The following is a 26,701-nucleotide window of genomic DNA, read 5'->3' on the forward strand; positions in this document are numbered from 1 at the left end:
TTGTTCCTCTAGCCTTTTCTCTCCGCAGGTATCCTATTGCATATTAGATTGCTTTTCTCAACCGCAGACCTCCTGGGTTATTCTGAATTGCACTTTAATTCAATATGGCCAAATAACGCCATTGAAAGTATATGACTGGTCTGGTGCCGAGCTCTCTGCTTTTTTTATACGAATGAAAATGGTCTGTTCTAAAGGAGTTAAATTGTGTCAGAGAATAGGACCCGATATTGTGACAACACACCTAAATACAAGTCCCAAGAACAGGAACATTTTTAGTGCAGCACTTTATATGTGTACTACATTAACAAAATGCTTCATTCTCCTTTGAAAAGATTCTGGAGGTCTCTGATGCATCCTTCTGAATGAGGAGGCTTTATGGACTTTATTTTAAACACATGTCAGACAAAAATCTAAGAAAGGAAATTTTATTTAATTATTAACTTAACATATATGCCAATGCATTTAAAACTTGTGTTGCAACATATTCTGTTAATAACTTAAGTCTTCTCTCCTATCAGTCTCACTTCTGTGTTCTTATGGTAAAGTGGTATTCCCATCTTGAAGTTTATGGCATAGCTCTAGGATACACCATAAAAGTCTAGTTTATGCCACCCACACTTATGAGAGGTAAGGTCCCTAGGACCTGTCTAATCTACCTCTACAGGCTACAGAAATAAAATAAAAAAAAATAAATAAATTTTTTTTTTCTTCCCAGAAATCCTTCCTCAAATATGAGTAAAGACAAAAATGCAAGGGGGACACAATAGAAATACACAATGGGGGAGATTTATCAAAACCTGTGCAGAGGAAGAGTGGTGCAGTTGCCCATAGCAACCAATCAGATTGCTTCTTTCATTTTCCACAGGCCTCTAAAGAGGCCTGTGGAAAATGAAAGCAGCAATCTGATTGGTTGCTATGGGCAACTGCACCACTCTTCCTCTGCACAGGTTTTGATAAATCTCCCCCATTGTGTATATAACAAACTGAGAATGGGCATTCAGTAAAAAGGTATTTTGGTTTCAAATCTAAAGTGATTTAGAAAAATCGCTATTGTGCACAGTGCTGCACTATAGAAATTTTTCATAAAACTTTATGAGGTACACTTTAACATCCGCGCGTGAAATTTGAGATTTGTAGTAAAATAAATTTTATAGGAAATTATAACATTTATAATACAGTATCTGCAAAAAAAATAAAAATAAAAAAAAAAGCTTTAAAAAGGTCATTTTAATTCCATAGAGACCATGGGAAATTCTTCCAGGTCCAAAAGGAGTAGTGCAAGCGCTGATCGGTCTGGCTGAGGTGTTGCTGAATTGGATGAGGTCCTCCTCAACATCTGCTGTTACTGCAGAGTAATAACCTCCCATCCACAATGTCCTGCAGTGTAAGCGACTATAGGAGGTCCATAACATGCCAAGTGTCACTTTCTTTATTAGTTACTGGCATCTGCTGCAGGTTTCTGAGCTCCTTCTCTGGCGAGTCTATCGGCTTCTTCATTTCCTCCAAAACCAGCATGGCCGGGAATGTGCATCTAAACACAGAGGGAGAGAATGATACAAGAGTCAGTGTACAAAACCGAGGCTGCAGCATTCAACATTAGTAACAGATTAACCTGCTCACCGCCAGTTCAAGTATATAATTGTAGGCTACAAACAGGGCAACACCTTGTGCATCAGATGGAAGTTTTATATTCACCGTTCCCATTTGTAAGTTACGTCCTTTTCTGCTTCATAATACAACAGCTCAGGTATGTTGGCCATATGCAGCAAGTACTTCTGCAATGCTGACGTTAATCTGCATTCTCTCAATACTTATTTATTTATTAATATAGCGCCTACAGATTCCGCAGCGCTTACAATTATGGGGTTATACCATACTTGATAGTTTTATCAATTACAACCAAATTGTAAAACAGCAAAAACTGGCAAGTATTAAAAAACGCAGGGTAACCGCAGCATTCCAGAAGTATTTACTGCATGTGGCCGAACAAATCGTGTGTTTTTACAAAAAAAAAGTCCATCTGAACAAATCACACCAATTCCACCTTGATCAAACTTTGTCACCTCTTTGCACATGAGTGGATGTGGTACAGTGAGGAGATGTGGTCAAGGATTGAATTGGCACAGACTATTAAGGGTGTATTCACATGTACAGTATGTTACTGTCGCATGATTTATAATCAAATTGTGTTTGGTTTTTCTCCCCAATACAATTTTTGTTGTGTGGTTTGTACGCCACCTATTGACTGCATGCAATAAAGAAATTCACCCCCTAAGGGTATTTTCACATGAACATAATCCACTGGGGTTTTTCTGCAGATTAGCTGCTGTCACGATAACCCACTTGCAGATTTTCCACTGCAGAAATCTCACAGGGGATTTTGTATGTGTGGACGTACCCCAAGTGTATATAGAATCCCCCCCCCCCCCCCAAATGGGAAGACTTGGAAAAAAAAACCAGAATGTGAATCTCATAAAAAGAAGCAATGAAGTATTGCAGCTACAAATATAACAAAACGAATGCAGATAATACAATACCTGTGTTCTCACAGCTCAAGCTAAACCAAGCTTGGGAGAGCAAAGAGCCCCCCGTGTTACACCATTACCTGCAGTTTCATCCATTCACTGTTCATGGGACTGCAAAGTACTCGTCAGTTTCACAGATCATGAATGGAGCAGCAGTGCACATACATGACCACTGTTCTGAGGATATCCATGCACCACTATTTGCAGGAGCTATGCGCTGATTAAGATTTTCACAACAATTTTTTGGGTGTAAGTTACAGTAATTCCATCCAGCCTGCCTATATTAAATTACCTGTCGTATGCAAAAATGTTTTAAACAACATTATATGTATATTTGTAATATAAACTGGTTAAAAAAATTTGTGCATTTTTGGGTGAAAAAATGCTGTCTTGTACCTGCTTTTATGTCTGTGTGCAGAGACAAGATACAGGAAGTGTGGGCTGGACAAGTAGGGCTGTGTGCAGGCTCCTGGCTTAATCATCCTGCTGTGTGAGTCAGTGGTGTGTTATAGAGCCTCCGTGCACAGAGCCCCGCTTGTCCTCAGTGCACAGAGCCCCGCTTGTCCTCAGTGCACAGAGCCCCGCTTGTCCTCAGTGCACAGAGCCCCGCTTGTCCTCAGTGCACAGAGCCCCGCTTGTCCTCAGTGCACAGAGCCCCGCTTGTCCTCAGTGCACAGAGCCCCGCTTGTCCTCAGTGCACAGAGCCCCGCTTGTCCTCAGTGCACAGAGCCCCGCTTGTCCTCAGTGCACAGAGCCCCGCTTGTCCTCAGTGCACAGAGCCCCGCTTGTCCTCAGTGCACAGAGCCCCGCTTGTCCTCAGTGCACAGAGCCCCGCTTGTCCTCAGTGCACAGAGCCCCGCTTGTCCTCAGTGCACAGAGCCCCGCTTGTCCTCAGTGCACAGAGCCCCGCTTGTCCTCAGTGCACAGAGCCCCGCTTGTCCTCAGTGCACAGAGCCCCGCTTGTCCTCAGTGCACAGAGCCCCGCTTGTCCTCAGTGCACAGAGCCCCGCTTGTCCTCAGTGCACAGAGCCCCGCTTGTCCTCAGTGCACAGAGCCCCGCTTGTCCTCAGTGCACAGAGCCCCGCTTGTCCTCAGTGCACAGAGCCCCGCTTGTCCTCAGTGCACAGAGCCCCGCTTGTCCTCAGTGCACAGAGCCCCGCTTGTCCTCAGTGCACAGAGCCCCGCTTGTCCTCAGTGCACAGAGCCCCGCTTGTCCTCAGTGCACAGAGCCCCGCTTGTCCTCAGTGCACAGAGCCCCGCTTGTCCTCAGTGCACAGAGCCCCGCTTGTCCTCAGTGCACAGAGCCCCGCTTGTCCTCAGTGCACAGAGCCCCGCTTGTCCTCAGTGCACAGAGCCCCGCTTGTCCTCAGTGCACAGAGCCCCGCTTGTCCTCAGTGCACAGAGCCCCGCTTGTCCTCAGTGCACAGAGCCCCGCTTGTCCTCAGTGCACAGAGCCCCGCTTGTCCTCAGTGCACAGAGCCCCGCTTGTCCTCAGTGCACAGAGCCCCGCTTGTCCTCAGTGCACAGAGCCCCGCTTGTCCTCAGTGCACAGAGCCCCGCTTGTCCTCAGTGCACAGAGCCCCGCTTGTCCTCAGTGCACAGAGCCCCGCTTGTCCTCAGTGCACAGAGCCCCGCTTGTCCTCAGTGCACAGAGCCCCGCTTGTCCTCAGTGCACAGAGCCCCGCTTGTCCTCAGTGCACAGAGCCCCGCTTGTCCTCAGTGCACAGAGCCCCGCTTGTCCTCAGTGCACAGAGCCCCGCTTGTCCTCAGTGCACAGAGCCCCGCTTGTCCTCAGTGCACAGAGCCCCGCTTGTCCTCAGTGCACAGAGCCCCGCTTGTCCTCAGTGCACAGAGCCCCGCTTGTCCTCAGTGCACAGAGCCCCGCTTGTCCTCAGTGCACAGAGCCCCGCTTGTCCTCAGTGCACAGAGCCCCGCTTGTCCTCAGTGCACAGAGCCCCGCTTGTCCTCAGTGCACAGAGCCCCGCTTGTCCTCAGTGCACAGAGCCCCGCTTGTCCTCAGTGCACAGAGCCCCGCTTGTCCTCAGTGCACAGAGCCCCGCTTGTCCTCAGTGCACAGAGCCCCGCTTGTCCTCAGTGCACAGAGCCCCGCTTGTCCTCAGTGCACAGAGCCCCGCTTGTCCTCAGTGCACAGAGCCCCGCTTGTCCTCAGTGCACAGAGCCCCGCTTGTCCTCAGTGCACAGAGCCCCGCTTGTCCTCAGTGCACAGAGCCCCGCTTGTCCTCAGTGCACAGAGCCCCGCTTGTCCTCAGTGCACAGAGCCCCGCTTGTCCTCAGTGCACAGAGCCCCGCTTGTCCTCAGTGCACAGAGCCCCGCTTGTCCTCAGTGCACAGAGCCCCGCTTGTCCTCAGTGCACAGAGCCCCGCTTGTCCTCAGTGCACAGAGCCCCGCTTGTCCTCAGTGCACAGAGCCCCGCTTGTCCTCAGTGCACAGAGCCCCGCTTGTCCTCAGTGCACAGAGCCCCGCTTGTCCTCAGTGCACAGAGCCCCGCTTGTCCTCAGTGCACAGAGCCCCGCTTGTCCTCAGTGCACAGAGCCCCGCTTGTCCTCAGTGCACAGAGCCCCGCTTGTCCTCAGTGCACAGAGCCCCGCTTGTCCTCAGTGCACAGAGCCCCGCTTGTCCTCAGTGCACAGAGCCCCGCTTGTCCTCAGTGCACAGAGCCCCGCTTGTCCTCAGTGCACAGAGCCCCGCTTGTCCTCAGTGCACAGAGCCCCGCTTGTCCTCAGTGCACAGAGCCCCGCTTGTCCTCAGTGCACAGAGCCCCGCTTGTCCTCAGTGCACAGAGCCCCGCTTGTCCTCAGTGCACAGAGCCCCGCTTGTCCTCAGTGCACAGAGCCCCGCTTGTCCTCAGTGCACAGAGCCCCGCTTGTCCTCAGTGCACAGAGCCCCGCTTGTCCTCAGTGCACAGAGCCCCGCTTGTCCTCAGTGCACAGAGCCCCGCTTGTCCTCAGTGCACAGAGCCCCGCTTGTCCTCAGTGCACAGAGCCCCGCTTGTCCTCAGTGCACAGAGCCCCGCTTGTCCTCAGTGCACAGAGCCCCGCTTGTCCTCAGTGCACAGAGCCCCGCTTGTCCTCAGTGCACAGAGCCCCGCTTGTCCTCAGTGCACAGAGCCCCGCTTGTCCTCAGTGCACAGAGCCCCGCTTGTCCTCAGTGCACAGAGCCCCGCTTGTCCCGATCACACTTCCTGTATTTTGTCTGCACAGACACACATGCAATAGCTGCAGGGACAGCATTTTTACCCAATGAATATTACAAATATACATGTTATTTCCTACATTATATAAAGTTTTTGCAAATGACAGGTACACTTTTACTGCTAAAAATCTTGTATCACACCATTCATAAATTCCCCCCTTGCTTGTCTCAGAGTCCATACTCACCCATTTCACGTCCAACCCTTGTACAAGCCTGTCCAGCTTTTCAAAGTCTTCCCTGTTTATCACCTCTTTTCCAGTGCTCATCTTCCAATCCTTAGTCTTCCAGGACTTTATCCACTTAGTGATACCTTGTAAAACACAATAGGATGTGAAGACCATAAAACAGGCCAGAAATGGAGACTAGCAAGTGTACATAGTGTAGGCCGTACCATTTATTGTATGCATACTGTCTGTGTATATAACAAGTTTGGTGATGTTCTGGCTCTTGGCTTGTTCTACTGCTTTACAAGCTGCCTGGAAAAATAAAATGCAGTATTACAATTCTATACCTAAAGGTCCGGATATGATTATCCGTTAGCATTTAAGATCAGCACAAATTTATACCACAAGATTCAATGTGCTTCCATATACTTTTCTGCCCCTACATCTATATCCCCTAACACGTTTACCAATCAATTTTACCCATGATTTTGCTCCAGCAGGTTATCTCCTGTTCTTGGTTTGGGGAGCTGGGTGGAGAAAGCATCTCAACCAAGTTCTCAAATGTTTTATTTATTTATTTTTTGTTTTGGTAAATGAGTACTTATCGTAAACACAAAAAAAAAAAAAAAGTGTAAGGGATATCTTTGCTCCATGCACTGCTGTTCAGCTCTCCCTTTGAGATGCAGACAGCATGATTCAAGGGGTACTCCACCCATAGACATCTAATCCCCTATCCAAATGATAGGGGATAAGATGTCTGATTGTGGGGGGCTTGTCGCTAGGACCCTCCACGATCTCTGTGCAGCACCCGGCATTCTGTGTCGGGCTGCTGCTCCTATCTCGGAAACTACTGAGTTTATGGGATTGGAGACAAGACATCACGCCCCCTCCATTCATGTCTATTAGGGTGCATGGCGGCCGTCTTGCCCCCTCCCAGACATATGAATTGAGGAGCGTGGCATGACACCAGGGCTCCAATCCCTTTAAACTCAGAGGTTTCCGAGATTGGAGCAGCAGCCTGGCACTAAATGGCGGGTGCTGTAGGGAGATTGCAGGGGTACCCCCAATCAGACATCTTATCCCCTTTGGATAGGCGTCTATGGCCAAAATATAATTGACCAAAAAAGCACAAGTACCAGCTCACTCCTGAAAGCGCCCGGACTGGATTTGGACTAATCCACTTGAAAAGCAAACAAGAAATGGAGACACAGTGCTGTATGTGTATGACTAAGGCCCTGCCGGCCGAAACGCGTCACACTGCAAGAATCCTTTGTTGTATTCCATGGCAACTATGAATTTTTATCACTAAATTAGTTCCTTTGTTCAAGAGTCAGCGCTGGACATTCCATTTCTTGTATGGCCAAAATACCCCTATAAGTTCTTACACGGTCTGTGTCCTTCCCCAGGAGCCAAGCCTGGCTTGCAGAGGCCAGAGTGTGCACCCCTATATCACAGTGCAGAAATGGGAACCAGTGAATGTATTTGAAATCTCAGGAGAATCTGTGAGTATTATTCATTTCGATTGTGTCTTCATTTTTTGTGTGTCTTGTGTTATAATAAAGAGGTCACAGCTTGTGGCATTATATTCTGGGTGCACAGTGTGTGGATCTTTTTTTTGGCAGGCACAGTGTGTGGCAGGTTTATATTTTGGGGACCAAGAATATGGGGCTGTTTAATGTAGTTCACAGTGTGAACTGGCATTGTGTGTATTGGCAGTCCTATATTTACGGGGAGAGATGTCTTTACTGGGCAGTGTGTGGCAGTATGAAGAGCTTTTTTTATAGTATATTGGTCAAGTACCTGCTGCAAAGAGGGCCCACACAGCAAGCATTGCTGAAATGAATCTGTGCAATGACTGTACGGACATCCCCACTGTCAGCAATGCAGTTCTGTGAGGAATTCTTTCTTCAGAGTCTGAAATTGGTATTTTTGTGAGAGAAATCCAGTGTGCACAGTGCAACAGAATCCTACTGAAAACTAGAGGCGCACCGAAATAGAAATTTCAGAACCGAAACGAAACCGAAATTAAAAAAAATGTCCGGCCGAAACCGATACCGAAAAGGACTTCTCCCCGTCTTCTGGTAAAATGCAGCGCTCCGCTCATCAGATTCCCCCACATTAGATTGCCAGCTCCCCCACATTAGGTCGGGAGTTCCCCCACATTAATAGGCAGCTCCCCCACATTAATAGGCAGCTCCCCCACAATATTAGGCAGCTCCCCCCAACAATATTAGGCAGCTCCCCCCCAACAATATTAGGCAGCTCCCCCCCACATTAGGTCAGCAGTTCCCCAACAATAGTAGGCAGTTCCCCTACAATAGTAGGCAGCTTCCCCCACAATATTAGGCAGCTTCCCCCCAACAATATTAGGCAGCTTCCCCCCAACAATATTAGGCAGCTCCCCCCCAACAATATTAGGCAGCTCCCCCCCAACAATATTAGGCAGCTCCCCCCCACATTTGTAGGCAGCTGCCCCCCAACAATATTAGGCAGCTCCCCCACAATAGTAGGCAGCTCCCCCCCACATTAGGTCAGCAGTTCCCCCACAATAGTAGGCAGCTTCCCCCCACCCCACAGACATACAGCTTCCAGCCATATACAGTGTATGGCTGGAGGCTGTATGTCTGTACTGCAGCCCCCCACAGTGTTCTGGTCACCGCTCCTCCGGCCCGGGGTCACATCTACTGCTATGGCCTATGGACCATAGCAGTAGGTGCCGGGACCGGGGAGCGGTGACCGGAACACTGAACAAGATGACGCGGTCACTTACCAGGCCCCGGCCAGCGCGCGTTCTCCTGTGACGATCCTGCGTCTCTATGGTTGTACGCACGGGACGTCAGTGACGTCCCGTGCGTACGACCATAGAGGCGGAGAAGCGAAGGACCGAAGGAGCATCGCAGGAGGACGAAGGGGAATGGTGAGTGACCGTCGGACATCCTTATGTCCCGAAAAGATTTTTCGGGACACAGGAATGTCCGGGATAGGAATACTTCTTTTTATGTGCCCGGGCCGGCTCCCGTGTGTGGCTGCAGGCGGGGGCCGACCAGAGCATATAAAACTAATACTGTATACTATAAACCAGGGGGCCTCCAGCAGTTGTGAAACTACAACTCCCAGCATGCCCGGACAGACTTTGCCGGTCCGGGCCAGACATGCTGGGAGTTGTACTTTCACAACAGCTGGAGGCCCCCTGGTTTTTAGCATACAGTATTCGTTTTTATATGCTCTGGTCAACCCCCGCCTGCAGCCACACACGGGAGCCGGCCCGGGCACATAAAAAGAAGTATTCCTATCCCGGAGACCGCACCCCCCCAGATGGTGCGCCCGGTGCGGCCGCCCCCCCTGCACCGCCCACGAGTGCCTCTGCCACTGGCAGTGTTTGCAACTTGTGCTGTGGGCGGGCAGGGGAGGTGGGTCATTATCGGCACATTTTTTGTTGTTTCGGCATTTCCCCGAAACAGCTATTTTCGGCCGATATGTATCGGCCGCCGATATATCGGTGCATCCCTTCTGAAAACAATGGGAGGCTGCTGCACTGTGATCTTCCAGGTGGTAATTCTGTGGTGTGCATTGGCCCTGAGAATCTAAAGATGTCTGGGAAGCAAACTCAGCAGAGCCAAGATGTCGCTGGAAGTAGTAACTTCAGTCCGGACCAGATGGAGGTGAAAAGAAACGACTACAGAAAATACATCACCTGGGAGTCAATGATAGCAGTGAGAGGACAGAGTCAGGGGGAATACACAATGAGGTGTTCACTTGTAAAGTCTGTAGTGATAAAGCTGCAGTTTCATATGGTAAAAACTTTTATGAAGTATTAACCTGAGTTGGCAATTGGTAGATCTGATTATTAGAGTAGAAACCATTTTCAAGGAGGGAACCTGTTATTAAAAATCTGAATCCCACCCTTGGACTTACTAGTTTAGCCGCTCAGAGCAATTATGAGTATATCTGCGGACAACATTTAGGTTGGAATCACACATGTAAGGTGCAGTTTGTGACCCCCAATGCCAGGCATTGATCAAAAACAGGTAAAATGTAATGGAAAAACTTACGCCTGGGTTTGATTCTGAAAACTGCATGTGTGGTCTTATACAGATTAGAACACTGCAATGTGATTCCGATATAAAGTATGAACAGTATTTTGTTTATACATTAAAGGCCATAGAAAAAAAAAATTATAATATATACTATATATACACTATGGGGGGGGGGATTCAATCTATAGAGTCATTTTAGGGTTTTTTTTTGTGCAAAATCTTGCGCAAGGATATTTCCTGCGTTCTTTTTGTGCGTCTTTTTGGTAGAACTTTTTCTAATGATGTCACCCTTCAGGTGTACCGTAGAGCAGTTTTTCCTGTAGACATGAATTTATTAACTGTGTCTTTTTTTTTTGCGCAAAAAAAGGACGCAAGTGTCATTTTCTTGCGCAAATATAAACCAACTCCGAGCACACGTACAAGTCTGCCTTATATTTTTCTCAAGAGCTGAGATGGGCTGGATTCTATTACTGCACATGATTCACAGAGACCCGTGCGCAAGTTTAGTACATTTTGCGCAGCTAAATGACAAATACACACAGCAGAAAGGGGTAAAAAAGCTCTACATACACTGATGTTGATGAATCCCCCCTATGTGTGTGTGTTCTACAGGAAGCCTCCCCTCTTGGTGGCTGCAAACAGAATTTATCATTTAATTCAGTGGATTTGGCATCTCAGACTAACAAAGCACTGAATGTTATATCAGGAAATCGTTCAGCTGAGAATACAGGACATAAACAACCTTTGGCAGAAATTCACTTTAGGCATCTCAGTAGAATGAAAGAATAAAGTAAGCTACCTGTATTTCAGCACGCTGATTCGTCTGCCTTCCCTCAAGTCTTTCTGCCACATTCCTGCGTATAAGAAAGCATAGCATTACTAGTACATTACACACAGTTAGACATAAGCCTGTTCCACACAGACATTACAGATAAAATGCCATAAGTTTTCACCTGTTTTTTCTGTAACTACTGTAGGCGGTTTTCTAGACAGAAAATTATTCTACAGCCAGAAAAACCGATGTAGAATAGATGGAAATACTAATGAAATACAAATGCAATAAGGATGTATCCATATTTCAACACTTTTCTATACACTTCAATAGGTACTTTCCATCTACAAAGTAAAGATGGAAGTTTCTAACACACACACACACACTTTAGGCTGCATTCACTTCATGATTCGTTGATACGGCAGCCGAAATTTTGAAAACCGCCTGCTGCCGTATCCCATTTATTTCCAACAGTCATGGAGTCAGCTAGTGACTGGGACAAGATTAAAGGGAACCAATCATCAGATTTTACCCTATATAACGCTTGGCAAAGCGTTATATAGGGTAAAATCTTTATTTTCACCATTCCCGGGGGACGCTCCTGCCCCCAGGGATGGTGAAGATATGAAGTTATAAACTAGTCACCGCCGCCGCCGTAAGTAGTCACCTGGGCGGGGAGCTCTTCTCACCTACTCCCGTTCTTCGGCCGGCAGCGATGCCCCCTCCGCTTGATTGATTGGCAGCTTCATCGCTCTGCTTTGTCTGTTCAGTGAGCGGAACAATGACGCGGCCCATCAATCAAGCAGAGGGGGTGTCGCTGCCGGCCAAAGAACGGGAATAGGTGAGTGGAGCTCCCCGCCCAGGTGACTACTTACAGCCGTGGTGGTGACTAGTTTATAACTTCATATCTTCACCATCCCTGGGGCAGGAGCGTCCCCCGGGGATGGTGAGGACAACAATTTTACCCTATATAACGCTTTACCAAGCATTATATAGGGTAAAATCTGATGATTGGTTCCCTTTAAAAGGTGTATTGTGGTAGTAGTATAAATTAATGAGTTAATATAGTTATGGGGCCTGTAAAAAGCAACGAGTTACCATGAGCGGTCAAAACAATGCCTGCTGGTAACTATGTCAGTCGGCTACTATCTGCTTCTACAAGTCTAAGGATGTGGGACACAAAGTAACATTTACCCACAACAATGAAATACCAAATGTAATCTATAACATCGCTAAAAGTTTCAACATTATATGGGAAACTAACTTCTACTTACAATGGATGGTTTGGACCCCAGTAAACCCCAATGCCAGCTCTTGCTGAATGTCGGCCATTCTTGGAGCAACAGCCATCAGTGTACACAATAACGGAATCACCTTTAAAATATAATATTAGGATAAATATACATAACAGTTTGTAAGGTTTAAAAAAATAAATAAATAAAGGAGAATGGCAGCAGCACACTTTGTCAACAAAATGGAGGCTCTTAGCGCACTTTTTGATCAAAAACGTGTCCCCCCCCCATCCACCACGCGGAGGTGGCCTCATATCGGATGAGACCCTAAAATTCACTCACCTCAGGCTGGGCGACATGCTGGATCCACTAACAACCCAAAACCACCTCCTGTGAAAATAGGGGAGGGGGATGCACGGCTACAGAGGGAGCCACTCCCCCCAAATTGCACAGCAAAAAAAAAAAGACGAAACTGTAGCCATTTTCTTTTTTTTACATGTTTTGTACTTGCCACAGCAGCGTGCACATGTGTATATTTGTCTTTTTTTTTTTTTTGCAGTGCAATTTGGGGGGAGTGGCTCCCTCTATAGCCGTGCATCCCCTCCCCTATTTCACAGGAGGTGGTTTTGGGTTGTTAGTGGATCCAGCATGTCGCCCAGCTTGAATGTTAGGGTCTCATCCGAGATGATGCCACCTCCGCGTGGTGTATGGGGGACACACACACACGTTTTTGATCAAAAAGTGCGCTAGGAGCCTCCATTGTGTTGACCAAGTGTGCTGCCGGCATTTTTATTTTATTTATTTTTAACATGTTTTATAACCCAACTGTGTTGATCCAGAGGAAGGCAACCCCCCCCCCCCCCCCCATAAAAAAATGAAAAATAAAAAAAATGCCCCATGACAGGAAAAATTCCTTCCAGTCCCCGATATGGCGATCAGAATAAATCCCTGGATCAACTTTCTATTCCCTTAAATCTAGTATACATAACCTGTAATATTTGTTTCCCAAAAACATCCAGGCCCCCTTGGACTTGTTTATTGAGTCAGACATCACAACATCATGTGGCAGAGAGTCCCATAGTTTCACTGCTCTTACAGTAAAGAATCTCTGCAGGGGTGTGGAGGTTTAATAAAAAACTACTTGTCCACGGGACTAAAATGTAGCAAAACCTACTTCTCCCTCATGATGATCCACTTGTCCGGACCAAATTTCACTTAAAATTTTCAATAACATATTCACCGAACCAAAAAAATAAATAAATATAAATATATATCTATACCTATAAAACTCAATGTGTTTGTGTGTATGTTCCAGCATCACGTCCAAACAGCTGAAGATATTGCCATGAAACTTGGCCACATGTTACTTCTATGTCAACAACAAACATAGGATAGGTGATTTAACCCTTACTCACCCCCATTTGCCAGGGTCGGGGTTTTTATTTAAAGTCCCATACAAGTCAATGGGAAATATATGTTACTGCATAACTACTAAACGGCTGGAGATATTTTGATAATACTTGGTCACATGTTACTTATATGTCCACTTAAAATATAGGATAATTTAACCCTAACCTACCCCCCATTTTCAAGGGTCAGGGTTTTATGTTTAAAGTCCCATGGGAAATGTATGTTCCCACATAACTTCCGTACGGCTGGAGATATTTCAATAATACCTGGTACACTTATTACTTATATGTAAAAAAAAAAAAAGATATGATAGTTAAATTAACCCTTACCTACACCCTTACATAAAAGATGGGTTTTTGTTTCAAGTCCAATGCAAGTATATGGGACTTCCAGTACCTTACTCCACAAGCTCTGCTCTTAATCTCCTAGTGAATGTGTCATCCGGCTTGCAAGCCACACCCCATCTCACAAAGACTTGCCCTCATTTTATGCCCCAACCCTTTTATTATCTACCCTTTTTGTGCATCGGTCGGGCTTCCCCTTCTATTTTCAGCTTACAATATCTTCATTACAAATCGGACGGGACATGAGGACGCAGAGTATGGAGCGGGCACGAGTCGACCTTCTCGGCTCGGCAGTTGCTGATTTTAGCCTGCATAAATTAGTTCAGCTTTCAGGTGCTCTGGTGGGCTGGAAAAGGTGGATACAGTACGAGGAGAGATTCTCCAGCCCACCGGAGCACCTGAAAGCTGAACTAATTTATGCAGGCTAAAGTCAGCAACTGCCAAGCCGAGAAGTTTGTGACGAATCAAATCACTAACTTCCCTCATCTCTAACCACAAGCTTTATAACCTGTCTCTGTCCTGTAATCCTCCCATACCATTATTTATCCGTGTCGTCCTCCTCTGCACCCTCTCCAGTTCAGCCATGTCCTTAAATACAGGTGCCAAAAACTGGACACAATACTCCATATGTGGTCTGACTAAAGATTTATACAGAGGCAAAACTATGTCCTTGTAACATGCCTCTATGCCTCTTGATACATTCCATGACTTGGCCGCAGCTACCTTACATTTATCCACATTAAGTTTTATTTGCCATGTCTGTGCCCATGCCACCAGTTTCCCCAGATCCCTCTGTAATATTATGTAATCCTCCACTTACACTGATAAGTGTCATCTGCAAATAAAAACTCTACTCTGTAATCCCCCTACGAAGTCATTTAAAAACATACTGAAAAGAAGAGGGCCCAGTACTGCCCTCTATTTTACCCCACTTGTACCTTGTAAGTTTCATTGATCCCCACCCTCTGCTTCCTGTCACTGAACCAGTTGTTAACCATTTACATATGTCCTCCCCCAGTCCCAGCATACTCAATTTATGCACCAACCTTTTGTGCAGCACAGTATCAAATGCCATAGAAAAGTCCAGATATATAACATCCACAGCTTCACCCCGGTCCTATCTATAACTGACCTCCTCATAGAAGCTGATCAGATTAGTCTGACAGGACCGATCCCGCATAAACCCATGTTGGTGCTCTGTTAGAATGTTATTTTTATCAAGATACACCAGAATAGTATCTCTTAGAAAATTCTCAAAAGGCTGTCCATCTCCCAAGGCTGGGAGATGAGGCGTTATGTTTCTCATGGCGCCATTACAGGCACTTGATGTGACATTATCATGTGTCAAGATTGTAAATAAGAAGGCAGCAGGGACAGAGAATTTATTTAGGCAACAATCTAAATATATTTATTTTAAGCCCATATGGGGAGATTTATCCAAACTTGTGCAGAGGAAAAGTAGTACAGTTGCCCATCGCAACCATTGAAAAATAAAAGTAGTAATCTGATTGGTTGCTATAGGCAACTGCACCATTTTTCCTCTGCACAGGTTTTGATAAATCTCCCCAATAGAGTTTATTCCTACAAATGATTTGTTTCCTTCATAGTAATAGAAATAACATGACCTTGTAACTGACTTATTTAATCAAAAAGAAAAAAAAAAACAGGCTAGTACATACCCATATTGGTAAAGGATTGTCCAGGTAACGGAGGCAGTGAGTCGATGTCAATGAACTTGGTTCGCTTAGGAGCTGACTGCCCTGCAGAGGTTAAGATTGGAAGGGGTCTTTTGGCGTGATATGGTGGCTTCACACTTGAAGAAACAGAAGAAGAAGAAGAGCTTTGGGCTTTAGAACTACCTGTAAAATAAGACATCACTACATGAAGGGCCTTATAGTGACCACATTCATACAATTCTTACACTTAAAATGTGACATATTAACAAGTATTGAATAGCTGCCCATTTATCCACATAGTAAAGAAGTTCTCCTCCATCTAAAAAATGTATTACTGTGCGGCCCCCTTCAACAACTGGCAACTTCAGAGACCTCTAAAACATTGTTTTCATAAAAGGGTTATCTAGTCGGAATATAAAGCTACACTTTCCAGCATTAAACGGGTACCCCGCTGCTCAGCGTTTGGAACAAACTTGTTCCGAATGCTGGAGCCGGCAGCTCGTGATGTCCTAGCCCCGCCCCCCTCATGACATCACGCCTCCTCCCATAGACTTGCATTGAGGGGGCGGGGCTATGACGTCACGAGCTCCCGGCGCCGGCTCCAGCGTTCGAAACAGCTTGTTCCAAACGCTGAGCAGCAGAGAACCGCTTTAATACCATAAGTGAAGATGATACCATTTCCCCTCCCAATATAATAGATTTGCTCACATTCTATACGACTTGAGGAAGCTTCTGGGTTATCCTTTACAAATTTCCAGGCCTCTTCCTCTGAAGCAAACTTCTTGTATCTTGCTGCTGGAAACTTGTCCACTTGTTCTTTACATTCTCCCCTTTGATGATGATAGAAAAAAGGGAAAAAAAACAATTATTATTATAATGCTAAAACACATAAACATAACATTAAGTCACTTACTAGATTTAACAGAAAAATTAATGAGCGTGGGGCAATTATTAGGACGCGTACACACACACATGCTAACAATATTGTCAACATAAAATAACTAGTAACAGGGAAGAATAGTTCATCTACACAGCTCATGTAGGAAGCCTTCAAGGGGTACTCCGCTGCTCAGCATTTGGAACAAAATGTTCCGAACGCTTAGCAGCTCGTTACGTAATAGCCCCGCCCCTCATGACGCCCCACCCCCTCAATGCAAGTCTATGGGAGGGGGCGTGACGGCCGTCACGCCCCCTCCCATAGACTTGCATTGAGGGGGTGGGGGTAAGTGAGCGTCTGTGCCAACAGTTGTTGGTGGGAAAAACTAGAGGAAGTTTTGTTCCACGCACCATTACTTTCATTTTTGAGTCCGTATGATTACAGCGATCCATACAAATCTGGTATGTTTTACTGCTTTTCCACAATAATAGCACATTTAATGGAAAGAGATTAGTCTTACTGCTACATTACAAGAGCCATAACAACCCCCTCCACATAAGTGTAGCCATATAGGAGCTTGTTTATTATGGGATGAATCATTTTCTTATTGGAGTTATTTTGGGATGCAAACAAATGTTTGATTATCTTATTTTATTGTTTATTAATACTTTATTTTTATTTTATTTTTTTATAATAAAAACTTTAGTAAATTGTTTCTCCCCCTGTCTAACCACCTAGACGCTGCAGTCACTATTGACCACGGCATCTAGTAGGTAAAAATGCCAGAAGCAAAATTCTTTCTCACCAGGTCTTGTAGACTCCTGGATTTCGTCCTTTCCTCACAGCGTAAAACATTCTGGCGGCTGACCACCGAACATCAGATAATGCTGTACACAGAAGAAAAGCTGAAGAGGATAAGATGCCTGTCGAGATCTTGAACATCTCCAGTAGAAAAAAAGACTAGGCTGTAGCAGTCATGCTGTAAGGGATAGCAACACTTTACATCCTGCAAAAAAATAAAAATAAATAAATAAAAACATAAAATGTTTAAAGCAGAACGATAGTATCCCCTTAAGGACGCAGGGTTTTTCCGTTTTTTGCACTTTCGTTTTTTCCTCCTTACCTTTTAAAAATCATAACCCTTTCAATTTTGCACCTAAAAATCCATATTATGGCTTATTTTTTGCATCACCAATTCTACTTTGCAGTGACATCAGTCATTTTACCCAAAAATCTACGGCGAAACGGAAAAAAAAAATCATTGTGCGATGAAATTCAAGAAAAAACGCCATTTTGTAACTTTTGGGGGCTTCCGTTTCTACGCAGTGCATATTTCGGTAAAAATTACACCTTATTATTCTGTAGGTCCATACGGTTAAAATGATCCCCAACTTACCGTATATAGGTTTGATTTTGTCGTACTTCTGTAAAAAATCATAACTACATGCAGGAAAATTTATACGTTTAAAATTGTCATCTTCTGACACCTGTAACTTTTTTATTTTTCCGCGTATGGGGCGGTATGAGGGCTCACTTGATATGAAGTTTTTAGCGGAACCATTTTTGTATTGATCTGACTTTTTGATTGCTTTTTATTCATTTTTTCATGATACAAAAAGCGACCAAAAATACGTTATTTTGGACTTTGGAATTTTTTTGTGCGTACGCCATTGACCGTGCGGTTTAATTAATTATATATTTTTATAGTTCTGACATTTACGCACGTGGCGATACCACATATGTTTATATTTATTTTTATTTACATGGTGTTTTATTTTATTTTTTATGGGAAAAGGGGGGTGATTTGAACTTTTATTAAGGAAAGGGTTAAATAACATTTATGAACTATTTTTGATTTTATTTTATTTTTTTTACACTTTTTTTTTGCAGTGTTATAGCTCCCATAGGGACCTATAACACTGCACACAGTGATTGCCAGCACTGTTCACTGCAAAGCCATAGCTTTGCAATGATCAGCGTTATCGGCGGTTGATAGCTCAAGCCTGCATCTCAGGCTAGGAGCAATCAATCGCTGAAGGGATACGCCGGAGGCAGAGAAGAGGATCTCCGCTCGTGTCCCAGCTGATCGGGACACCGCATTTTCACTGCAGTAGTCCCGATCAGCCCCGCTGAGCGACCAGGAAGCTTTCGGTTTAGACGCGGCGGTCAACTTTGAATGCTGCGTCTAAAGGGTTAATACGCGAACGCTGCCACGCGCTATTAGCCCCGGGTCCCGGCATCAGATACATGCCGGGACCGACCCGATATGACGCGGGGTCACCGCGTGACCCCGCGTTACATAGTTAGTATGGTTGAAAAAAAGACATACGTCCATCAAGTCCAACCAGGGAATTGAAGGGAAGGATGTAAGGGGATAAGGGAAAGGGATGTAGTTTTATAATTCTGCATAAGCATTAATGTTATTTTGTTCCAGGAATGTATCTAACCCTGTTTTAAAGCTGTTAATTGTTCCTGCTGTGACCAGTTCCTGAGGTAGACCGTTCCATAAATTCAGCCATAGCTTTACATCGTGGGAGACGGCCAAGGGCGTAAATATACGTCCTTGGTCGTTAAGGGGGTATGGCAATGTATGTAGCATATAAATACCATTAGTACCATGATTTTCTATTAGAATTATATGTTTGACTGTCTTTCATAGTTTCTACCTGTAGAAGAACATTATATACTGTATGGAGAAAGTTTTGGGCCTCAGCTCTGAATCATATAATTAATGCCTCTCTCATTCAGTCCATCAGTGACCGGTAGATATAATCCTGCCCCTACCAACACAGTCTTTTACAAACACTTCTGAAAGATTGGGTCATTGAAACAAGCCCACTGATCCCAGTGTCATGCTGTAATAGAAGCCACCATTGTATGAAGTAAGTTCCTGAAGTTACTTCCCTCCTGGATCTTCCACCACCAAATGTGATCTTATTAAAGGAAAACGGTCAGTCTGTATACTGGGTTATATGGTGGGTGAACAGGAGTCCAACAAGGGGTCACGTAAATATGTCCCGTAGGTCCTGAGATATGTCCCCCAGAATATCCTCTGCTAGATTCAGTGAATAGCTTGCAGGGGGCGGAGCTTCACCAGCTCAATTTACATATTCATTGTCTGTTACTCAACTTCACTAGGATGTGGAGTCAGACAATGGATAAGTAAATTGAGACAGTAAAGCCCCGCCCCCTATGCACGTTTCTCTGAATCTAGCAGAAGATCTTCTAGGGGCCATACAGTCATGGCCATAAATGTTGGCAACCCAGAAATTTTTCAAGGAAATTATATATTTCTCACAGAAAAGAATTGCAGTAACACATGCTTTGCTATACACGTTTATTCCCTTTGTGTGTATTGGAGCTAAACAAAAAAAGGGAGGAAAAAAAGCAAATTGGACATAATGTCAAACCAAACTCCAAAAATGGGCTGGACAAAATTATTGGCACCCTTAACTTAATATTTGGTTGCACACCCTTTGGAAAAAATAACTGAAATCAGTCGATTCCTATAACCATCAATAAGCTTCTTACACCTCTCAGCCGGAATGTTGGATCACTCTTCCTTTGTAAACTGCTCCAGGTCTCTCTTATTGGAAGGCGTCTTTTCCCAACAGCAATTTTAAGATCTCTCCACAAGTGTTCAATGGGATTTAGATCTGGACTCATTGTTGGCCACTTCAGAACTCTCCAGCACTTTAATGCCATCCATTTCTTGGTGCTTTTTGACGTATATTTGGTGGTCATTGTCCTGCTAGAATATTTCGGACACAAACCCAGCTTTCTGACACTGGGCTGTACAGTGTGACACAAAACGCCGCCACCCGCTTCTCTCCCCATGCCTGTCTGGGGGTCCTGAGACCTATCACCGCCACCGCCCCGCCCGACCCCCGCACCGCACCGGCCCCATTGCCTCCCCCATCCCCGGTTTCATAATTACCTGTTCCCGGGGTCCATTCCACATCTGGCTCCGGTGGCGTCCTCCTGAACTGTCACTGTGCGCACTGACGGTGACGTCGCGCACGTCACGTCATTTGTCATTGTGCACAGCGTAACGCAGGACACAGCAGGAGCAAGAAATAGCGTGGGCTCCGGGAACAGGCAATTATAAAACCGGGGATGGGGGAGGCAATGGGGGTGGTGCGGTGGGGGGGTGCGACGCGGTGCGGCGGGTCGGGGGGGCGGTCACTGTGCGGCGGGCCAGGGGGGGGGGGGCGGCGCTCGCGGTAGGGGCGGTGCAGGGCATTATCGGCAAGGTAATTGCCAATACCGATAATGCCCAAAATCGTGATCATCGGCCATACCGATAATCGGTAGATCCCTACCTTTTACACATTCAAGGCACCCAGTGCCAGAGGCAGAAAAACAACCCCAAAACATCATAGAACCTCTACCATATCTCACTGTAGGTACTGTGTTCTTTTCTTTGTAGGCCTCATTCCGTTTTCGGTAAACAGTAGAATGATGTGCTTTACCAAAAAGCTCTATCTTGGTCTCCTCTGTTGACAAGACGTTTTCCCCCCAGAAGGATTTTGGCAAAACGTAGTCTTGCTTTTATGTCTCTGTGTCAGCAATGGGGTCCTCCTGGGTCTCCTGCCATAGCATTTCATTTAAATGTCGACGGATAGTTTGCGCTGATGCTCCCTGAGCCTGCAGGACAGCTTGAATATCTTTGGAACTTGTTTGGGGCTGCTTATCCACCATTTGGACTATCCTGCGTTGACACCTTTTATCAATTTTTCTCTTCCGTCCACGCCCAGGGAGATTAGCTACAGTGCCATGGGTTGCAAACTTCTTGATAATGTTGCGCACTGTGGACAAAGGCAAATCTAGATCTCTGGAGATGGACTTGTAACCTTGAGATTGTTGATATTATTCCACAATTTTGGTTCTCAAGTCCTCAGACAGTTCTCTTCTCTTTCTGTTGTCCATGCTTAGTGTGGCGCACACACAGACACACAATGCAAAGACTATGAACTTCTCTCCTTTTTATCTGCTTTCAGGTGTGATTTTTATATTGCCCACACCTGTTACTTGCCCCAGGTGAGTTTAAGGGTTTATTCACATGTACAGTATTTTGTGCAGGATTTCAAGATGTGTTCAGTTCACATTGAAATCTGCACAGAATACTGTATGTGTGAATAGACCATAAAGGAGCGTCACATGCTGGAAATAATCTTATTTTTCCACAATTTTCAAATGGTGCCAATAATTTTGTCCAGACCATTTTTGGAGTTTGGTGACATTATGTCCAATTTGCTTTTTTTCCTCCCTTCTTTGGTTTAGTTCCAATAAACACAAAGGGAATAAATATGTGTATAACAAAACATGTGTTACTGCAATCCTGTTCTGTGAGAAATACTTCATTTTCTAGAAAAATTTCAGGGGTGCCAACATTTACAGCCATGACTATCTCAGAAACAACTGGACATATTCAACCCCTCCCGGACCAAGGGTGCACATATATGCCCTCATCCCACTCCTCTTCTATGACTCCGTGTTACAGGATGACCCGCGTCATCGTGGGGTGGTCCCGACGGCTATCAGCAGCCAGGACCCTGAGCTAATACCGGACTTCACCAATCGCAGTGATGTCCGGCATTAACCCTGTAGACACTGCAATCAAAGTTTATTACGGCGTCTAAAATTTCAACAACAACAAAAAAGTATCCCGGTAGCTCAGCGGAGCTGATCGGGACCACTGAAGTGAAACCACGGTGTCCCGATCAGCTTGGAGGATGGCGGGAGGGCCCTTAGCTGCCTCCTCGCCGTCATGATCATTGCTAGTAGAGATGAGCGAACTTACAGTAAATTCGATTCGTCACAAACTTCTCGGCTCGGCAGTTGATGACTATTCCTGCATAAATTAGTTCAGCTTTCAGGTGCTCCGGTGGGCTGGAAAAGGTGGATACAGTCCTAGGAGACTCTTTCCTAGGAATGTATCCACCTTTTCCAGCCCACTGGAGCACCTGACGGCTGAACTAATTTACGGAGGATAAGTCATCAACTGCCGAGCCGAGAAGTTTGTGACGAATCGAGTTTACTGTAAGTTCGCTCATCTCTAATTGCTAGGTTGCTCCAAACAGTCTCAGCAGCCTGGAGCAATTGAGCACTGATAACACTGATCTATGCTATGGCATAGCATTGAGCAGTGTATGCAATCAGAAGATTGCATGTAATAGTCCTCTATGGGGACAAAAAAAAAAAAAGTTAGCAAATGTGAATTAACCCCTTCCCTAATAAAAGTTTGAATCACCCCCATTTTCCCATCATAAAAGTAAAAAGCTGTCAAAAATCCCATCAAAACAAAAGTAGTACCGATAAAAACTTCAGATCATAGCACAAAAAATTTGCCCTCACCCATCCCCGTAAGCAGAAAAAACAAAAAAGTTATAGGAGGTCAGAAGATGACAATTTTAAACATACACATTTTTGTGCATGTAGTTATACTTTTAAGTAGTAAAATAAAGCCTATATAAGTTAGGTATCCTTGTAACCGTATGGACCTACAGAATAAAGATGGTGTAATTTGTACAGAAAAGTGCACTGCGTAGAATCGGAAGCCCCCAAAATCAACAAAATGGCGTTTTTTGAATTTTGACCCACAATTTTTTTTTTTCCTTGTTTTGCTGTGGATTTTGTGCTGAAATGATTGATGGTATTACAAAGTAAAATTGGTGGTGCAAAAAAACAAGCCCTCATATGGGTCTGTAGGTGGAAAATTTAAAGTGCTCTGAATTTTTAACCTCTTAAGGACATAGGGCGTACCTGTACGCCCTACGCCCGGTGTTTAAAACGGGGTAACACAGTGACCCCGCATTACACAGGGTCGGTCCCAGCTACTATTCATAGCCAGGACCCTGGGCTAACAGCGTGCAGCATCGATCGTTGTGCCACGCGCTATTAACCCTTCAGGCGTGGCTATCAAAGTTGACCGCCGCGTCTGAAAGTGAAAGTAAACACTTCCCGGCAGCTCAGTCGGCGATGTCCCGATCAGCTAGGATGCAAGCGGAGGTCCTCTTACCTGTCTCCGCGGCGTCCGATGTGGGTTTGATTGCTCCAAGCTGAGCTACAGGCTTGAGCAATCGAGCCCCTATCTCGTTGATCCATGCAATGCTATAGCTTTGCAGGGATCAGCATAAGAGATCAGTGTGTGCAGAGTTATAGCTCCCTATGGGAGCTATAGCATTTAAAAAAAAAAAGGGGAGAAAAAAAAAAAGCTAAAAGTCATGTAACACCTTCCCTAAAAAAAGTTTGAATCACCCTTCTCCCCCCTTTTCACATAAAAAAAACCTGTGTAAATAAAAAACATATGTGGTATCGCCGCGTGCGGAAATGTCCGAACTATAAAAATATATTGTTAATTAAATCGCACGGTCAATGGCGTTTGCGCAAAAAAATTCCAAAGTCCAAAATAGCATCTTTTTGGTCACTTTTTATATCATGAAAAAAAAATGAATAAAAAGCAATCAAAAAGTCCAATCAATAATAAAAATGGTACCTATAAAAAATTCAGAACAGCGCAAAAAAACGCCCTCATATCGCCCATTATGCTGAAAAATAAAGAAGTTATAGGGGTCAGAAGATGACAATTTTAAACGTATACATTTTCCTGCATGTAGTTATGATTTTTTCTAGAAGTACGATAAAATCAAGTCTATATAAGTAGGGTATCATTTTAATCGTATGGACCTACAGAATAAAGAGAAGGTGTCATTTTAACCGAAAAATGTACTGTGTAGAAACGGAAGCCCCCAATAATTACAAAATGGCGGGGGGGTTTTCAATTTTGTCTCACAATGATTTTTTTTTCTGTTTTGCCATAGATTTTCGGGTAAAATGACTGACGTCATTACAAAAGTAGAATTGGTGGCGCAAAAAATAAGCCATCATATAGAATTTTATGTGCAAAATTGAAAGCGTTATGATTTTTAGAAGGTGATGAGGAAAAAATGAAAATGCAAAAACGGAAAAACCCAACGTCCTTAAAGGAGTACTCCGGCGCGCACTTTTTTCCCCCTTTTATCCCGCCCGGGCTGCAAAATAAAAGAAGACACACTTTCTCTTACCTGCCAGGTAAGGTAAAAGAAAGTGTTTTTTCTTTTATTTTGCAGCCCGGACGGGATAAAAGGGGGAAAAAAGTGCGCGCCGGAGTACTCCTTTAAGGGGTTAAAGGCAAGGAGGAAAAAACAAAAGTGCAAAAAATTAGAAACCTGTTGTCCTGAAGGGGTTAAGTGACAGTTTGTTGTCAGTTAATAACCATTTAACCCATTTAGTCTGCTCAATATTCTGAATAAATGAACACTAAGACTGTTGCCCATAGCAACCAACCAGAGGTCAGCTATTTTCCCACAGCATGTTCTGAAGGGAAAGCTGAGCTGTGATTCGTTGCTATGGGCAACCGTTTCGATCACCCCCTTCTCTTTATGGAGTCCAGATACAAAACAGTCTACATTAGCACAGGCTCTAGGTAACACGGACTCCATTATACCGCCCCCCCCCCCGGTGTCCCCACTCTCACCGCGCGCCTCTACGCCATCTCACAGCAGCTTCCTGATTGGACGCCAGGCGCGCGGGTCAGCTGACCCTAATGAGGGATGCGGCCATCACCGCTGGCTACGGAGAGCGAAGAGAGTCGTAACTGGTAACAAATCGCGCGAAGCTATAGGCAGCGTGGCCACGGGGAGGTCACGTGGCTACGTTCACACAGGCGGGATCTCTTCTGCGAGTTTCCCCTCAAACAATCCGCAGCGTACTTTCTATGTGGGGTCTGCTACGGATATTCAACGTGCTTGTAGTTAATCCGCCTCGTGTGAACGCACCCAAAGCAATGTGTAAACAAAAATAAAGCTAAAGCTGATACATTGTAGAATAAATAAAATCGGGAAAACTAAATAGATACCTAACAATGTTCCTGTGCTTCATGGAATGAACAGGATGTATGTGCACTTTATAGAGAAGTAGTCTCCTAACTGTGGACCTCAGCATTTTGAGAAACTACAATTCCCAGCATGCCCGGACAGCCAACGGCTGTCCGGGCATGCTGGGAGTTGTAGTTTTGTAACATCTGGCGGTTGACAATTTGGAGACCATTGTTAGGCTGGGTTCACACTACGATTTGAACTACGGTTCCCGTATACGGCTGGGAGGAGGGGTGGTCGGGGCTTAATTGCGGCGCCCGCACTCAGCCGTATTCGGGAACCGTATTTAATGCACGTCTATGAGCCGACTGGAGTGAACCGCAGCCTCCGGTCGGCTGCTTTTTCGGCCGTATGCGGTTTCCCGACCGCAGGCAAAAACGTGGTCGACCACGTTTTTGCTTGCGGTCGGGAAACCGCATACGGCCGAAAACGCAGCCGACCGGAGGCTGCGGTTCATGACATCTGAGGGGTTAATGGCGATCGCGGATGTCCGCCATTACCGGCGGGTCCCTGGCTGCTGATAGCAGCCGGGACCTGGCGGACATGACGCGAGCACCGCTCCGGTGCTCACGATCATGGCGACGCGTAAATGTACGTCATGGTGCGCTAAGTACCACATCACCATGACGTACAAGGGGTTAAGGACGCAGGGGTTAAGGACACATTGTCGTTAAGGGGTTAAGGACGCAGGGTTTTTCCGTTTTTGCATCATCTTCTAAAAATTATAACGCACCTGAAATTCCATATTATGGCTTATATTCTACTTTGCAGTGACATCAGTCATTTTACCAAAATAACCACGGCGAAGCGGAAATTATTTTATTGTGCAACAAAATTGCCAGAAAAAAATGCAATTTTGTAACTTTTGGGGGCTTCCGTTTCTACGCAGTGCATATTTCGGTAAACATTACACCTTATCTTTATTCTGTAGGTCCATACGATTAAAATGATACTCTACTTATATAGGTTTGATTTTGTCGCACTTCTGGAAAAAATCATAACTACATGCAGGAAAATTTATACGTTTAAAGTCAGTTCAGCAGTAAAGAAAAAACAAAGTTCGGAAACGGCACCAGTACAGAGGCAATTGTCTAATATGAACAAGGAGTTACAATTAAAGGGGTAGTCCAGTGGTGAAAAACTTATCCCCTATCCTAAGGATAGGGGATAAGTTTGAGATCGCGGGGGGGTCCGACCGCTGGGGCCCCCTGCGATCTCTCTGTACGGGGGCCAGGCTCTCCACCGAGATAGCGGGTGTCGACCCCCGCACAAAGCGGCGTCTGACACGCCCCTTCAATACATCTCAATGGCAGAGCCGGAGATTGACGAAGGCAGCGCTTCGGCTCTGCCATAGAGTTGTATTGAGGGGGCGTGTCGGCCGCCGCCTCGTGCGGAGGTCGACACGCCCCCTTCCCACGGGCTGTCGGGGCTCCGTACAGGAGATCGCAGGGGGCCCCAGCAGTCGGACCCCCCGCGATCTGCAACTTATCCCCTATCCTTAGGATAGGGGATAAGTTGCTCACCACTGAGTC

General features: G+C 45.5%; 1 protein-coding gene across 2 annotated transcripts; it reads right to left on the reverse strand.

Moving 5' to 3' along the window:
• Positions 1–1,007: 1,007 nt before the first annotated feature.
• Positions 1,008–24,905, reverse strand: LOC130361301 (ribonuclease H1-like). Of its 2 annotated transcripts, none has more exons than XM_056564113.1 (9): positions 24,770–24,905; positions 17,057–17,257; positions 16,083–16,204; positions 15,378–15,557; positions 11,987–12,086; positions 10,740–10,794; positions 6,131–6,215; positions 5,925–6,049; positions 1,008–1,531 (listed from the first exon to the last, which is right to left on the reverse strand). In XM_056564113.1, the coding sequence occupies exons 2-9, from the start codon at positions 17,191–17,193 to the stop codon at positions 1,433–1,435; spliced, it is 903 nt and encodes a 300-aa protein (XP_056420088.1). In that variant the 5' UTR covers positions 17,194–17,257; positions 24,770–24,905; the 3' UTR covers positions 1,008–1,432. The 2 variants fall into 2 exon arrangements, with proteins under 2 accessions (XP_056420088.1, XP_056420089.1); XM_056564114.1 differs by having other exon boundaries at positions 24,730–24,799.
• Between the last annotated feature and the right edge of the window lie 1,796 nt (positions 24,906–26,701).

Source organism: Hyla sarda, chromosome 3 (assembly GCF_029499605.1).
Source record: "Hyla sarda isolate aHylSar1 chromosome 3, aHylSar1.hap1, whole genome shotgun sequence".
NCBI lineage: Eukaryota > Metazoa > Chordata > Amphibia > Anura > Hylidae > Hyla > Hyla sarda.

Excerpts from the sequence above, each read along its gene's own strand:
- LOC130361301 (XM_056564113.1), bottom strand. The coding sequence starts at position 17,193 with ATGTTCAAGATCTCGACAGGCATCTTATCCTCTTCAGCTTTTCTTCTG. Across the intron at positions 10,795-11,986 it reads TGGGGTCCAAACCATCCATT|GAATGTGGCAGAAAGACTTG; the intron begins GTAAGTAGAAGT and ends TCTTATACGCAG. Across the intron at positions 6,216-10,739 it reads ATCAGCGTGCTGAAATACAG|GCAGCTTGTAAAGCAGTAGA; the intron begins GTAGCTTACTTT and ends TTATTTTTCCAG.